The 15,026-nt window shown below is 40.6% G+C and overlaps 1 protein-coding gene across 1 annotated transcript; it reads right to left on the bottom strand.

The window, feature by feature from the left end:
- Positions 1-6,337: 6,337 nt before the first annotated feature.
- LOC144646233 (14-3-3 protein zeta-like) lies at positions 6,338-14,619 on the bottom strand. Its single transcript, XM_078505774.1, has 4 exons — positions 14,444-14,619; positions 11,092-11,392; positions 9,752-10,071; positions 6,338-7,724 (listed from the first exon to the last, which is right to left on the bottom strand). Exons 1-4 carry the CDS (start codon positions 14,517-14,519, stop codon positions 7,672-7,674), a joined length of 750 nt encoding a protein of 249 aa, XP_078361900.1. The 5' UTR covers positions 14,520-14,619; the 3' UTR covers positions 6,338-7,671.
- Positions 14,620-15,026: the final 407 nt, after the last annotated feature.

The following is a 15,026-nucleotide window of genomic DNA, read 5'->3' as shown; positions in this document are numbered from 1 at the left end:
TAATTCAAATATGGCGTCGCAAAAACAAAGCGTCGAACGCATATTTTGCTGTTTCATTTGCTAATTTCGCTGCCGTAATCGACTGCCTCGAAAGGTCCTTGCAATTTTAAAGTATAGAATTGTCAGATCTCGCTGAAATTTGCACTGTTTATTTGTGTAATGTTAAGGAATATGTGTATAAATACCCGGCGCGGACGAGCCATTTTTGACAAAATTATATGGCTGCATTTCCTCCGCGAAGATAGGAAATTGTTAAACTAAACTACAAAGAAACTGTAATGATAAGTTCGAAGAACAATGCACAGGATAAACCTTCGACTCATACTTCATGCAAAAACGTCGATATCTCGAAGAGACTTTGATAGAATGACTTAGTTAAAATGATTTATACGGTAGACGCAAAAACAGAAAGCGACTAAGTTAGGTTCGTGAAAATTACATTTACCCAAAAGTGACTAAAATGGGGTCTATAATTGGCCATAGAATATGACTATAATGAGGTAGGGGTTCTGAGAGGCCAGCGGCACAAACCCATTCCAGTGTGACACACTGGCCACTTGATGGCTAGTCTGCGAACAGGCTCCCGAGTGGAGCTGGGCACAAAATGAATCTTTGAGCAAAGCGAGCTGAGCGTGGCCTCGGCCTCATGGCCGCACGTTTCTTTCTCCCCCAAGCCACACTGGCTTGCTTTGCTCGCCGGTTTCTTTTTTCACCCTGCCCTACTCTGGAGACTGCTAGCAGGCTACTTGAAGGCTAACCTGCAATTAGGCATTTTTTTCCCTTGCAAAGACGAAAGAGTAGTAGGGAGGGAGGGCATGATTTTAGGTTACTTGAAGGCCTCTTGATGTGATTTAGCACCATATAACAAACCTCTTGTTTTGGAAAAACTCCTTTAAAGCAGTTGTTGTTAAACCAAATCACAAAGGACGTAAACAATCCAGTGATGTGATCAAAACATATAGGAAACATGTTTAGCTGCCGTGAAGTGTGGGCAAACCTATGTGAGCAATTCGCAATTGGTTTTGATTTTACTTATAATGATTGGGTGAGAAGTGGTGGGAGTTTTTCAAACCAGTCACAAAACATAGCAGGGCCATGGGCAGGATCTTGCATGGGTGAGTGCGAGCGCCAGAGGCGTGAGCATCTGAGGGGGTCCAGGGGCATTCTCCCCTGGGAAATTACGAAAAATCAAGTTGTTGAAGTCCACATTTTCTGCATTCTGATAATAATTTTAACCCTTACTCCCCAATTAGGCGGACCTTTGTGGCCTGTGGGTGGGTGCAGACACATTCATCATCACCCCAAAGCAAATGCGAAATATTTTCAATGCTCAAGAGAAAACCACTCTATGGCACAACCTGAGTAACCTCAGTAAACACATCTTTTTGCATGCTTAATTAATTGTTTGACTAGTGAATTTAGCACTTCCAAAACTTCATAAAGCAAAGTTAGTCAGCGCCTAAAGGATACCAAACTTACCAGAAACAATCTTTTATAACGGACTACTTCTCTGTGTAAGTGTTTGTGCACCAAAAAAGACGTTTTCTTACAGCATTACAGTTTGTATTGAAGCGTTTGACTTTTATTTTAAGAAGCGAATATGGTCTTTGTCCCAGTTTGTAGTTTTCGTTAAAGTAAGCAACTTTAAAAAGAACGTGTAATCAGAATTACTGGTATCACATTACCTCAACTCTCTATAAGTACAAAGGGTATGGGTTTTTAATTCAGGCCAAACAAGAAATGTACAAGGTGGAATTTTTATGTTATATACTTATTTACATCTGTGACATCCTCGGAGACCCAGGGGCAGTTAGTGGGGGCAGGGGAAAGCCTATACGGGCGAAAAAAATCTTCGCCGATTTTTTTTTTCGCCCGTATGGTTCTCCGAGGATGCATCTGTGATTATTTTAATATCTAACCAATACCCTAGAGGTTTACTTTCATATTTCTTGGACAAGGTTTATTGCTACGGTATAAAAAATGCAAACAAACCAGTTATAAAATCTTGGCGCTGAAACTTAACACCTCAATAGGGTATACACAGCTTAGAAGGGTACTATAGAGTGTCAAAAGACCTTGATACTTGGAGGTTTTGCTACTGGTAACTGAAATGTGCACCAGGGGCGGATCCAGAAAATTAAGAAAGGTGGGGTGGAGGATATTGGCCATTCCGAGGTTGCGCAAGGAACTGGGGCGAGTTTTTAATTTTAAGCAATCGATAATCTGACACCACCACATGAAAGATCCCGGTGATATTAGTCGTTTCACCTAGTTTGATGCTTTTAGGATGAATAGAGACGAAACTTTGGACCTTGAAACATGATTGAAAATCCAGACAGACCATATAAACTCTGCGATACCGTCTTTGAAATGGGCAAACATAGTGATTTTCATCTTGGTTTCTTTCAAATAGTGGGTCTTTGGCAGGATTTTACTGCTGTTATAAGGCGAACAAAAAATTTAAGAGTTTATATGATTTGGGGGGACGCTGGCTCACAAGAGACGTTTGTATGGATTTTGAACCATGTTTCAAGGTCCATAACTTTGTTTATGTTTATCCTGAAACCATCAAACGTGGTCAAATGACCAATCTCACCGTGATGACCTGTAGTGGTGTCAAATTATCGATTACTGAAAATTAAAAACTCGCTCCAGTTCCCTTTGAAACGGCCAATTGCAGAGAGAGAGCACAAGTCCCCCCTTCCTTCCTCCCCCCCCCCCCCCCATTCAGTGATATTCTTGGTTTTCACGTGACGTCATCGAAATTGGAAAATCCAGAATCGCGACTTCTTACCCTTCACTGGCCATTAGACGTCCTCAACATATATCTTACTGAATGTTTTCAGCTCGTTTAGCATCCGCCGTCTTTAAGATATAACATTTTGAATTTCGGAGTTTTGCGCCACACGACATCAGAATGGCCGCCTGAAGACTGTCACGTATACTTAAAAAAATGCTTCATCCTGTGTTTTTTATCGATCTGAACAATTGAGGTTTTACAAGAAGTGTATTCACGAAGGTGAACTGACCGCTTTTTATAGCAGAAGTGAATGCCAGATGTTTTCATTCATTTCCGGCGGCCATCTTGGTGCCCCTTCACACGGACTCCAGCATGGAATTTCCATACTGTGCTCTCTAAAATTTCGTGAAATTTTTAACGGATAACTCGAGTACGGAATACCGTACAGACCTGAGACTTGGACACGTAGACTATCTAGTAATTTTCTACAACCTGTAATATTCTTGATTTTTTTGACTAAAAAAGATTTGGATTTATTTCTTGTAGCGCGTGACAGTATCGTTACTTGCGTGACAGTGAAAACCAGCAATACCTTGGTCAAATTTAATTCCTGACTCTGAATTTGAATTTGTCTTTCGTTCTTCTTTGTATAAGTCCTTTGGATCTAACTGCCTGGGCGTATTTTCCTTCGTGCTCTACGCGGCCATTTATTGTTGAGTTACACTTGATTTGAAAGGGTTCCTATAACAACTTTTAACGCAGGCTAGATATGTAACAGTGTATGTAATACCGTTAACGCGGGTAATCTGCTCTATAGCCCAAACCGCCAACAATATTTTAAGCCTGTCATCTGTAGCCAATTAATTAATTAGAGGGGCTATGTCATGCCATTTTAGGCAATTTCGGCACTGAGCAATTGTTCATAGAATTAACTGAAATATCACGGAATAACGGCTTAAAACTGTAGAAGAACTCAAAAGAAACACAGAAAGGCCAATAAGGGGCATGGATGGGCAGAATTCGAGAAGATTGAAACGGATTGCGTTTGGGTAATCTTGAAAAACGTCGGCCCGACTTTTTTCAAGTTTATCTTAATTTGTATGAAATGCTCGAAAATCATCCTTGTTTGTTATGTGGCCTTAAATTTCAGTGATTTTGCCAATAAAAGGCTTTTGCCCTGCCATTTTAAAGTTCACAGCTCTTAAATAACGAAAATAGAGTTATCTATATAAATACCGTGACATAGTCCCTTTAAACAAAAAGAGGTAACACGTTTCCAGAAACATTCATAGCGCGTGCATGTTTCCTCAACGAACCTCAATGTTTCCCAGTTTTGCCATACATGGGTGTATTCGATCGAATCACTGTAATCGATACGCGAAATCGCGTCGACGAAAACCAAGAGAAAAGGTTCTCTCTTCAGCTGTCTCTTCAGCTCTCTTGCGAAAACTCTTAAATAAATGATCCTTCCAAAGCAGCGACTTCTTACCTACTGTTTACCTGACTGACGTTCTGCAGTGAAAAAATTGAAAGACATCCCGTCTCGTTAGTGAGTTCAAATATCTTCGAAACTTCCTTGGAAGTCTTCGGAAAACTCATCCTCGGAGACCCAGGGACAGTAGCCTGCGTAGCAGGCGCCGTAGTTTTAAGCGCGAGTATGGGAAACGTGAAAGGCGCGAGAAGGCCACGCGAGGAAAAATCTCCTCGACTTTTCCTCGCGCGGCCTTCTCGCGATGGCGCACTCGTTTAAACGCGCTAAAAAACGTAAACAGACGCCTGCTACGCAGGCTACAGGGGCAGTTAGTGGGGGCGACGAGCAGCTTATCGGGACGACGGGATTTTCGGGCGAAAGTTTACAACAAGAGCGTAACAGCTCTTGTTGTAAACTTTCGCCCGAAAATCCCGTCGTCCCGATAAGCTGCCCGTCGCCCCCCGGCTAACTGCCCCTGGGTCTCCGAGACCCTCCGAGGATGCGGAAAACTTCGTTTATCTTCGGAAAATAAAAGTCTCCGCATTTGAAGGAGGACGTTTGGGGGCGCTTACACCATTAAATCTTTTGGTTGTTTTTATCGGGACTTTCGACAGCTGGAAATTCGGATTTTTGAAGGGAAATTTAACGAGAACCTAAGGAAACTGGTGCGAAATTGGCTGGATTGCGAAGAGTAAACATGGTTGAACCTCGCATGGAGTGGCGGCAGCTTTTGCTCGCACACTAACATTCGAAACACTTCGAAAACGGTTACAGGGTTCGCACAGTCTTGAAAAGTCCTTAAATTTTAGGGGGAGTCCTTGAAAAGTCCTTTAATTCCATTTTTTTCTTGGAAAGTCCTTGAATTTTCTTCAACTTTGAATGTAGTGGGGTCGAAAGAGAATTGCTTTACATAGACTTTCAAACACTTAAAAAGCCGGGTGTAAAAGCAGCTGATTATGGGAAATTGAGAAGCAAAGTAATCCAACTGCGTACGCGAGTTCAAATGTCAGTTAAACAAATTCACCATTCGCGGTTTTGTATAGAACTCTTGATTGTCCTGCGCATGCCGCATGAATTATTGGACTGACTGGGAATGTGCATCAATGCCGCACCATCTGTGAAATTACATTCCTGGTAGGTGGTCCTTGAAAATTCAGATTGGTCCTTGAAAAATGGTTGCAATTTTTTGTATGAACCCTGGGTTAGTTAGGTTCCGTGTAGCTGACTCGTCCCCAGTCGTCGTGAGTCTAGGAGGGAATCATGGTAAGGAAGAAGCGCCTTTCCTCCTTCCCTCATCCTTCGCGTCTTGCAATTTTCGCATAAGAGACAACTGGGGACGAGTCAGCTTTGAAGACCGAAACCGTGTCGATTGGAAACCGCATCCGTGTAAACCATGCCTTTGTTTGGGTGTCCATGTGGGCCCATGAAGACACATGTACATACAGACATGTGTTTACTGTGGCTTTAGAGCAGTTTTCAATTGAGTGTCGTAAAACCAAAACCAAAGTAATTACTGACTCCGGCCAATCACAAAGGACACAAACAACCCAGTGAACCAATCAAAACTCGAAGCAAATACATGTAGCCGGCACGAAGCGCGGGAAAACGTGCGCGAGCAAGTCGCGATTGGTTTTGGTTTTAGTTTTGATTGGCTGAGAAAGTGGCGCAGGAGTTTTAAGCCAATCACTAAGCGTAGTAATGCAAAACCAAAGAAAACGCAATTTACTTTCGACACTCAAGTGAAAACCGCTCTAATATGTGATTGGGTGTGCCAATAAGGAGTCTCCCATCGTTACCAGACATCAGTTTTTAAAATTTCCCGACTTTTCCCTGAGAAAAATAACATTTCCCTGGCCAAGTAAATAAAAAATATCGGATGTAAGCAGCGGCCTCCAGCCTCTGTTTGCGATCCAATCAAACGCTGAATTATGCGTGATTCGTGAAAAGTCTGTAAAATTCCCGTGAAACTTGAATTTTCGATTTTAATTCCCGTGAACCGTGACCGACACCTCCCCCCTTTCCGACCCTCATTAATGGTGTAAATCAGGTGTTGTTATTTTAATTTTCCTTGACTTTCTTCAAAATGTCGATTTTCCCTGACTCAAAATAAACCGAAATTCCCTGACTTTTCCTGACCTTCAAGAATTTTATTTTTCTCTGACCATTTCCTGGCCTATGGCAGCTCTGTCTCCCACAAGGACAGATCTGTTTTGCCACTAAATCACCTCAAGAGATTGAAAACCACAAAGACAAAGGGCATTAAGTGGCTAGTGTATGGCACGGGAAACAAACAAGATTTACAGTAACTAAATTAATTTTAAGTTGTTGACAAACTGAGAAAAAAGAAAAGAAAATTGCACATTGCAACATCTTATTAGAAAGTAGTTACTGTGTGACTACTCCAACCACGGCCGCCCAGCAAAATCTACATAAGAGAAGGAATGAAAACCTTGTATGTTAACAAGGGAGTGACCATCGTGCGCTCAGCTGATGTGGTGAGACTTCTTATTTTTTCAAACACGAGGTACATATCAAACTTAACTTATCTTTTTTAAGTTAAAAAAAGCGAGAGCGATGTCCGCTAGGCCATCGACGACCAGCTGCCAGAATCTGGATTTTTTAGACAGAACTCCTAACCCTATTATAAAAGCTAACCGCAAGCAACCCAAGCTAAAGTAGACTAACCAGAGTGCTATTTAGGCTAACCGGAGTGTTATTTAGGCTAACTGGAGTGCTATTTAGGCTAACCGGAGTGCTAGTTAGGCTAACCGCAGTGCTGTTTAGTCAGTAGTATTCTATATGAACTGAGTGTTACGTGGTATAAATATGTCATGAGGTGTCTCGCTATTGTCTCACTTCATCAACTGAGTGCAGGATAGTTAGTCCCATGTTAACAATAGATTTCCCACAAATTATAGATCTACACCAGCTGCATGCTACCGAAGCTTAAAATTTGTGATCATTTTTATTAATTTCTTTGTGAAGAATTTGCTTGGGTGGGCTTGGTTGGTGTAGCCACACTGTAACAAACATTTCTTGGGAAAAAAAAACCACTGAATAATTCACTTTTCATGAAAAATAATTGCATAAATATGACAGAAAACATGCTTGCTCTGCTAAAGGAACGCCACTAAATTGCCATTTAAAAAGAAAACATTACAAAGCTTTCCAAATATACACAGGTAGATTTGATGTTGTTACTACCTAGGCTTAGTTAATTTTTATCACATACACATGACATGATATATATGCACTAAATTTTGAGGTGTAAAATTCAAGTGCGTGAAGAAGCCATAAAAGTTAAAACAAAGAATATAACCTTAGGGAACAAAGCTTATTAGAATTAAAAACAAGAATTGAGAAGCTTGACATCTGTGGCCACGTCAGATCAAAACACTTTATCAAGCAGATAAGCATGCAAGTCATTTCTAAGATAACTCTTGTGTTTGGGCTGTGTCAACTACTCTTTTGCGTCATCTCCCTCCATATCTTCCAGTTTTGTGTCATCTTTTCCTGCATTGAAAGGGGAAAAAAGTCTGATTCAAGAAAGAAGCCTGGTTCTCTTTCAGTACTTAATTCTTCTCCACCCCCACCCCCTTTGTAAGGAATCTGATATTCCTCCTAATAAATTTCATACTGCAGAATCCATGGGCGCTTCCTTTTTGTCAGAACCGGACGGCTGGTCTGGTGGTTTTCAATGTGAAAATGGGCTTTTTTGCACGAGATTTTCCCACAAATCCACCAAAAACAAGAGTTTTATAAGATATCCAAATTTTAAAAGTTTATATGCTATAAGCATAAATATATCACTGTATGATAGTGTTGCCCCAACCAACAAATGAAAGCTAACCGCAAGCAAACCGGGGTGGAACTATTAAACCACAAGCAAACCAGGGAAAATCAAACCGCAAGCAAACTGGAGTGAAACTAACCGCAAGCAAACCGGAGTGGAGCTAACCGCAAGCAAACAGGGGCGGAACTAACCGCAAGCAAAATGAAGTTGAGCTAACCGCAAGCAAACCTAACTATCCAGCCCATATTTCCAACAAGAAAATTTAATTTGACATCCAAGACCAATCAAAGAGAGAGGTTTGCAAAGCAAGGTGAGCTTGTATTTTTATAATTCTATTAGTCATGGCTCACATGCCTCACATGGCTCACATGGTGGCTCGCTGGCCCGCAGATTATGCAGACTCCCATAACAACGTATAATATTATGTATTGACTGATTTGACAGGACAAATCTGATTAACAACAGAATTCTGAATTCTGGCCAGCCAGTTCTAACAAACAGACAGCACCCTATAAGAGCACCCAACAATCACAAAAAGTAAAGAACAAAGCATAACCCAAAAGCTCTCTTTTTTCTTGGTTTTGCTTTCTCATCTACTTGCATGGTGATTTTACTTCAAGAGAAGCCATGCCACTGTTCAAAACCAAATAGTTTTATGGGATGTTAATGGGATGTTAGAGACCTTTAATCCAAGGTTAACTAACCAGTGCACTAACCCTGCCACAATAACTCCATACAGTCAACTCCCGCCTTGCAGACACCTCACTGTTATGGACACATTATTATCATCATTATGGACAGGAGTTGAAGTCCCAGCGAATAAGAAATACTGAAAATATCTCCCGCTATTACGGACTTTAAAACGGACACCAAATTGTGGTCCTGAAGGTTTCCGTTGTAGAGGGAGTTGACTGTATTGTGGTATTTCGTATCCAGATATGGATACTGAAACAGGAGGTGATACAATTATGATACAGTAACATATTACTTACTTCTGCTACAACAAAATTAAATTGCATGATTAATATTGCCACCCCCCCCCCCCCTGCATAAGGTTTTTTCAAAATTTTGACAAGGGGATTTACTCTACAATGCTAAAACTTTCAGTAGCTGTTCATTCATCCCTTGCGAAAATTTTGATATGTCAATCATTTGTCCATGATATTTGATGTTGTCATAGCAACGTCATAATTACAAGCAGGTTTTGCCAAAAATCATCATTTTTTTACATTTTTTTTGAAACAGAACTGTATGATTTTGCATTCCATGAGCATTCTGGCTTGATTTTGCATCAATTTCCACGATTTCCATTATCTTCTGACTTTCTAAAAAATTGTGAAATCCAAGATGGTTGATCCATGATATGACGTCACAGCCAACAAAATTATGTCATCTTGTAGAGCACGCTACGGGCTTTCCACTCATAGCAAAATAATTTTGCTGCACCTTAATTAATAATAGAATGAAAACTCTGTATCATCTGTCACCATTTTGCTTGGAAAAATAATTAGCTGGCCGTTTAATGGAGGTAAAAATCCATATAAATTATACACTTGCGACAGAAAAAAGGTGGCCACGGCTGCTTAATAGAGGTGCCCGTTGAATAGAGGTATCAAATACGGCAGTTTACTGACAAATCAATCGGGACTTGGAAAGTGGCCGCTAAATGGAGGGTGGCCGCTTAATAGAGGTGGGATTGTATTCATATGTCAAAGGACATTTTCAATTTTTTTGCATTTCAACTTACCATCAAGGTCAGAGGTCCACAGGGTTAAATTGTCCCTCAAAAGCTGCATTATCAGCGTGCTGTCCTTGTACGAATCTTCATTCAAGGTATCCAGATCACTAATCGCAGCATCAAAGGCTTTCTTTGCCAGCTCACAGGCTTTATCTTGGTTTTTTAGGATCTCGTAATGAAATACGGAGTAGTTTAAGGCCAAACCCAAGCGGATTGGGTGTGTGACTGGAAGACTTTGGGCTGTCTTGTCTGCCTTATCATAAGCTTCCTTTGCGTCAGACATTTTTTCACCAGAAATTTCAGCTTCATATCTGTAGTAATCACCAGTCCTGTTTGAAAGAAAATGGTGAGCTCATCAGGCATCTAGTTGATTGAGGGGAGACAGGGATTGTGTTAATGCAGAAATTGTGCATTTTTATGTACAAAAAATTCAAAAAAAATGCACTTTCAAAATTTAAATGCATTCCAGGATGCAAGATCCCTACTTAAAGAACTTAATTACCCTGTTAATTATTCTGTTAATTATTCTGTTAATTATTCTCACTGTTAATTATTCTTAATAATTCTGTTGTTTGACAAGCAAAGAAAAAGGGAACAGGTTGAAAAGGTGAGAACCGCCAACCAGTCGGACTAGTTACCGTGCGGGAGGTCTCGGGTTCGAGTCCCAGACCAGACCAACACTCAGGGTCTTAAAATAACTGAAGAGAATATGCTGCCTTTGCAAAGACATCTGAAAATGGTTTGATATTCTAGTCTTCTCGGATAAGGACGATAAACCATAGGCCCCCTCTCCTGCATCTTCAGTGTCATGGTCAGCAGGGGACGTAAAAGAACCCACACACTTATCGTAAAGAGAAGGGCATGGAGTTCCCGGTGTTGTGGTCTGGTCTTTGCCCATTGTGCTGTGTACTGTGGAATGCTTGGAGTTATTAGCTGTATAGACTACTCAACAAATCCGAGGGTAAACAAATTAAAGTGAAAGTGAAGTGAGAACAATGTAAGGTAAAGTCTGCATATGAGTCTAGTGGCCCATCAGGCCAGACCTTATTCTAGTTGCTGTAGTACAAAGCGACTAGGAGTATTTCTGCTCCCGCACCGTAAGTGACGCTAGTCCATCACAGGGTTACCCCCAGCATTACTTGGCCAGTACCCATTTATACACCTGGGTGGAGATAGGCACTATAAGAGTAAAGTGTCTTGCCCAAGAACACAACACAATGACCCAGACCAGGGCCTGCTCGATCTGGAGTCCAGCGCCCTAACCATAAGGCCACCACTCCTACTTTGACACCCTAACTGTTAAATGTCTATTGACTTCTTCTAAAAACCAAGGTCTACTCAGTACTTACATTTTATGAAAGAAAACCTTGGATTCATCGTTTTCAGCATTAGGAATAAGGGTGTCCTCTAGGAGAGAAATAATTTGACCACATATCTCATTGAGCTCTTTCTCAATTTGGGCCTTGAAATTCTTGATCATTTCTTTGTTCTTCTCTTCTTTCTCTGTTTTCAGCTCCAATGAAGATATTACGCGCCAAGCTGCTCTTTTTGTCCCAATCACATTCTTATAGGCAACAGACAGAAGATTGCGTTCCTCAACTGATAGTTCTGGCCCTTGCTTTGCAACCTTCCACATAAATTCTGCCATTTCTGAGATAAGAAAACAAATAATAATTATGAGAATAAACGTATTGGCAGTGCATTCAAGCTCAAAACAATCAGCCTGCGGACAAAGAATTTTTTGCTGCCGTTCTAAGCATCCGCGGTGCACAAGATTCTAGTGCAACCTCTCATTGATCAAATCACTGATTGTTGACAGGTCTTATTGACACCTCAATTTTGCTGAATCCATAATATTTGCATGAGACGCGATAAAATTAGCCTCGAGGATCAGGCGAAAAGAAGCAGGAAGAGTTTAGCGTGCACTTCGAAGTGGAAACATGGCATCTGGCGGTTTGAAGTTTCAGATGATCTGTTTGAACAAGTGTTAGGCGATTCGTTAAGGGAATTCGTCCATATACAACAGCTAAAAAAGAAACAGAAACGATGTTTATGGTTACAGGCCAACAAAAAAGATTTGTTTGGAATCCTTCCCACTGGATTTGGTAAATTAAGGTGATGGGCCTGCATGACTCCTTTGTTCATGACATTTGTACATTTGCCATTCTATGTAAATTCAGTCTTTTGACTTTATCTGCTTCTCACTTCTTTCTGAGGGGTACTGTTTTGTTTGGAGGCATTATGTATTGAATAGAGCCACAAGGTTGTGGCCAAGAAAATGTCTAGAGGTCATTAGTCTGTGCTGCTAGTTTCTTGTTTGTTAAGCGCGACGCCTCTAATACTCTGCCACATGCTGTGCTAGTTTAGTTTGTTTTGGCTCAATTCTATTCGCAAGATATGATATAAGCCCTCAAAACGTTCACCCCGAAAGGACAAGATCTGTTCAATGTTTTGTAAAAATGTTCACTTCTTGCATTTTCCTCCGCTCCAAATGCCCACTGGACATAATAAGCAGGATTCAGCATCCTATATTTACTATTTACAGTCGTAACAAGAGAAGCGTACCCCCCTAGAGTACATTAATGAATTGATTATTTGAAATTTGAATCCGTTAGTCAATTCCAATAATGCATTCATCTTATTTATAATATAGGGACGGATCAATGCTCGAATCAAAATGTGGTTTCTGATCACAGTCGCCTGATTTGAAGTAAAGGGAAGGCGCCGGAGAGGAATTGAATTTTTCTTATTATTAATAAGATGAATGCATTATTGAAATTGATTAACGGATTCAAATTTCAAATAATCAATTCATTAATGTACTCTAGGGGGGTACGCTTCTCTTGGCACGACTGTAACAATTATTCACCAAAGTGGAGGTAAATAGTGGTGGATATTTACCAAGCTGCGAAGCGGCTTAGTAAATGTCCACCACATTCACCGCCACTGGGGTGAAAATTGTTTTAATATATACCACACAAGTTGAATAACTAGCAGACTAAAACGTCACTTTCGGTAAACAAAGCGATGCACCAAGGCAGTTTGTTTCTCTCTAGCTGCTCGGGGGTGAATAAAACTTTGCTAATCTAAATCACCTCGGAGTTAACCAATCAGCGCGCGCGAAAAGCACTATTCACTTGTGTGGTACAGTATATGCTAATAATTTTTATGTGGTGTGACACTTACTTGTTCAAGGTAAGCAATTATTCAGGGGCAGCGCTTTATATTATATGTCCATTAAAAACATTTTTAAATTACAACTCTTTTTTATCCAAAAAACAGAGCAACAACATCCGAAACTCAGTTTAAAATGTCAACGCCACTGTCTCAAGCACCTTTATCAGGGCACATCAACACATGTCAAATAGACACTGCTTCAGAGTTGAAGTGCAAGTGACAAGTTGTTGTTTTGGGGTGTGGCACTTAGAGTGGTTTTTACTTGAGTGTCAAAAGGAGTTCAAGTTTGCTTTGATTTTGCATCACTAGGCTTAGTTATTGGTTAAAAACACCTGCCACTTTCTCAAACAATTAGAAGGAAAACCAAAACCAATCATGATTGACTCACACATGTTTTCCTGCACCATTCATGCCAGATACATGTATTTGCTTGATTGGTTTACTGGATTGTCTGTGTTCTGGGACTGGCCACTGGAGTGATTACTCTGGTTTTGGTTTACGACACTTGATTGGAAATCGTTTTAGTTAAGACAGCGCTCATTAATATTTTTGTTGCCATATGTGGCACTTAATCAGGGGTGGGATGGGGTGGGATGGGGTGGGGGTCGGGGGCTAAATTTAGTAAATATGGTCCTATGCATGGATACTGCTAATTAAGTTGTCTGTTTTACAAAAAAAAAATTAAATCCTTAAACAATTACCTTGGATGAAACATCATATACGAATTTATATTCTTGCACAGTGGAAACTTCAAGGAAATGCCACTCAATACGGGTTTTTCGACGTTTCGCAGATCAAGAATTCTGACTCGTAAAGTGAAAAAAATTCACAAGCATATAAAAGGTAATGTCTAATGAAGTTTCGTCCGCCTTATTAAAATGTATCTTACCTTTACGCAAAAAATTAACATTTTACTGATTTACTGTGAACAGATACACACCCTCGAAATTGCAACAACCAAACAAAACGAAGTAGCATTCAGACCGACCAAGATCGATCAGTCTTTTATAGAAAAGCAGATTTTGTATTTAAACACGCCGCTAGACATACGAACAAACTCTTCAATTTTCATAATATTAAACAAACCGGCCCGTAAACGTAGTCGTAAACTTACTTCTGAAATCATTCAATTGCGATAAAATCAATTTCGACAATTCGTGTAATGTGTACAATGTTTAAAATGAGGAAAACGTTTTTACGATATCTGGGTGAACATTCCACAAAATGCCTCTGACATGTACAACGCCAAAATAACGAAGTAATCTTACATGTACAAATGGCGAATCGATGCCAAAGGTAAACTCAAAAGCTTGTAGTGCAAATCATGTTTACGACTGATTAGTTGGCCGATTAAAAGACCTGAGACTTACTAAAAAGAGCGAATATCATTCAAAACTACCGTTTTGGTGAAATGTTTGTCAAAAGCATAGTGTTGTCTACTGTAACCGACCGACTTGGCGAGATTACAACCCAAGGATTCTAACACAAAATGTCCACTTATGGCGTCAAAAACGGTAAGTTTACCTTCATATCGCTCAGCTTGCTCTGCTATCTTGGCCAAGAACACGTTTGTCTCACGTGGCTTCTCTTCCCCTGACATTTTACCACCTTAAAAAGCGAAGATTTCCGCCGAGTTGTAAAATGCCGGCTTTTCTTGCTCAAACCGCTCAAACCAAGGCCAGGGCCATGTAAACCCTGCCAGGACTGGGGACGAGTAAGCCAGGGCGGGAGAGACGGAAGGAAATTATATTTGGGCGTCAGTGGTGATTATTTTGAATCGAAGCCGGTAATAATTTTTTGGATAAGGTTAAAAACTACAGATTGCCCTGAATTGAAAGTTCAAAATGGATGCAGGGCTTGGTGAATGGTGAAGGTAACCTGTTGCGTGACATATGGCGTTTAGGATCCTTGTGGCGACTCTCCCGGGGGGTAGGTACTTCCTCCTCCCGGAGGGGCCGAGGGGGTACTCGAAAAAATTTTGTACGGGGAGGCTCCGCCCGGAGGTCCAACCCCTTACCCTTTTGTATACCATTTTGATAGAAATTGTACCCCTTTCGTATACCTTTAATTGCAAAAAGACACCCCTTTCATATACCTACACGACATC

Source organism: Oculina patagonica, chromosome 3 (genome assembly GCF_052425735.1).
Source record: "Oculina patagonica isolate OP01 chromosome 3, crgOcupat, whole genome shotgun sequence".
Classification (NCBI taxonomy): Eukaryota; Metazoa; Cnidaria; class Anthozoa; order Scleractinia; family Oculinidae; genus Oculina; species Oculina patagonica.
The sequence above is the reverse complement of the archived record's forward strand: the minus strand, read 5'-3'. Positions and strand labels throughout refer to the sequence as shown.